At 42.5% G+C, this 1,827-nt stretch overlaps 1 protein-coding gene across 1 annotated transcript in view; it reads left to right on the top strand.

Moving 5' to 3' along the window:
- The window catches only part of rspo4 (R-spondin 4), an 11,399-nt gene extending 10,231 nt beyond the window's left edge, over positions 1–1,168 (top strand). Inside the window, exon 5 of the mRNA XM_047026497.1 lies at positions 435–1,168. Within this exon, the coding sequence (XP_046882453.1) occupies positions 435–535 (101 nt within the window). The 3' untranslated portion in view covers positions 536–1,168. The remainder of the gene's footprint in view (positions 1–434) is intronic.
- The last annotated feature ends 659 nt before the right edge of the window (positions 1,169–1,827 follow it).

Here is a 1,827-nt window from a genome sequence, read left to right as displayed (position 1 = left end):
GAGAAGACTAGAAAGACATCCACAGCAGAGATGACCAGAGTGGGAGAGAGGACACGTGATACAGAGGAGGAGATGGAAGAGAGGGGAGGGAAGTATGGGAGAGAGAAAGATAAGGGTGAGCTGTCTTAAGACTGAGCTCTTATAGCACTTGGCTGTAAAACTCTGTGATTATGTTGTACATCTCAATTACACTGAAAGTCTACATTTTAGAAATACTTTCCAATATTCAAGCTGCGCTTGATTGAGTTAGTCTGCAACAAGGGTTCCAAAAGATTAGACCACAAAACGACAGACTCCGCTTAAGGGAGAAGGAAGCAGACAATCAAAACGTTTTTTTTTAAAAAGATGTGTGAAAAAAGTTTCCAATCTTCTGATTTAGTGGTCTGTAATATATATTGTGCTTATTCTAACCCTGTCTCTGTTTCCCTTGATAGAAAGAAGAAAGAAGGAGAGAGGAGGAGGGAGGAAGAGAGGGAGGAAACAGACGCAGCAGCTTCTGAATGAGACTGGAACGGAGCCACCGGGGGGAACATAATAAAAGACGCACCCATTGACATCGTGTGGCGTGACAAGAGTCGCTGAGGGGAACACGATAAGTGCGGCACACATAAGCGTAGCATGGAGACACCTGGATATGCTATCGAATGCTGAGTCATGTTCAGTGACAACTTCACATTGGAACCATACGACTGAATCGCATATTTATTCCATACATATCACAGGAACCTTGCTATGGCACACTGGGCCCCTCTCCTTCCCAGCATGGCGCCATAGTTACCATCCAACTCGAGGAGCGATCAGAGAAAGTCGTTTAAAACCTTGCAAGACCGTGCACCTCCGTAGAGAGGAACAAATTGTATTCCTGCACTGGAGCGTCAGCCAGTTGATTGTTGATGTCTCTGTCTATCTTCTGTCTGTTCATAACCAGCCTGTCGTGACACGTGCATGCACCCTTCCTTCTTCACTCCTGGAGTAAATCACGGATCTGACGTGAATGGATGGGTAGCAGCTGTTCAGAAGTGAACAGGATGTTTACCTATCCAGCCATGTTAAGATCAGGGATTTCCTGGTGGAGAGAGGAAGGTGAAACCCAGACATGACCCCAGCTCAGTCCTGTCTGAGTTCTGCTCAGTGCAGATGGAACCTTCTTGCCAGCTCTGTTGCCAAGGCAACACAGTAGCAGGACCTTCCTGGTGGTCCTACTGTACATGCTATCATGCAACACAGGAAGTAAATTTACAGAAAATGGTTCTGGACTTCCAAGATCTTATAGGAATATCTTCCAGAAGGTTCTACTATGGTTACAAATATTTGTATAAACTGTTACTCATCCTTTTGTTTTTTGAGAGTTTAAAAGTTTCCTTTGGGTTCTTCTGCCTGAATGGATTGCTGACAAAAACGTAACTTAACACCCAACGCTTCACTTGGCTTGACGCGATGTTTGAGGCAGAAGTTTTTAAAAAGACGTATTTTACTTGTAAAACAGACAGATATGGAAACTTTTTGTTCATTGTTTATGAGATGATATGGAGTCAATGTATTAATATTACTCTTCCCACCAATCTCTGCTTGCGGATAATATTGAAAATATATTTATTTAAATTTTTGAATTTCTTTTCCAAAGAACAAACTGTTAAATGGACCTCATGTTAGTGTTGTCTACCATTATCATTTGTTATAATAAAGCTGGTGTTTTTGTTGTTGTTGAAGTGTTGTCATTGTAAGCAATAATTAATGAGGCTTGAAGAGATGGATGAGCATCAACTTCTTCTGGAAGGCTAACACACCACGCGGAGAATCCTCAGAAACAGGGAGACATCGCGTCTG

The sequence above is a fragment of the Hypomesus transpacificus genome, chromosome 9 (assembly GCF_021917145.1).
Source record: "Hypomesus transpacificus isolate Combined female chromosome 9, fHypTra1, whole genome shotgun sequence".
Lineage (NCBI taxonomy): Eukaryota > Metazoa > Chordata > Actinopteri > Osmeriformes > Osmeridae > Hypomesus > Hypomesus transpacificus.
Note: the sequence above shows the minus strand (reverse complement) of the source record. Positions and strands in the feature narration are given on the sequence as shown.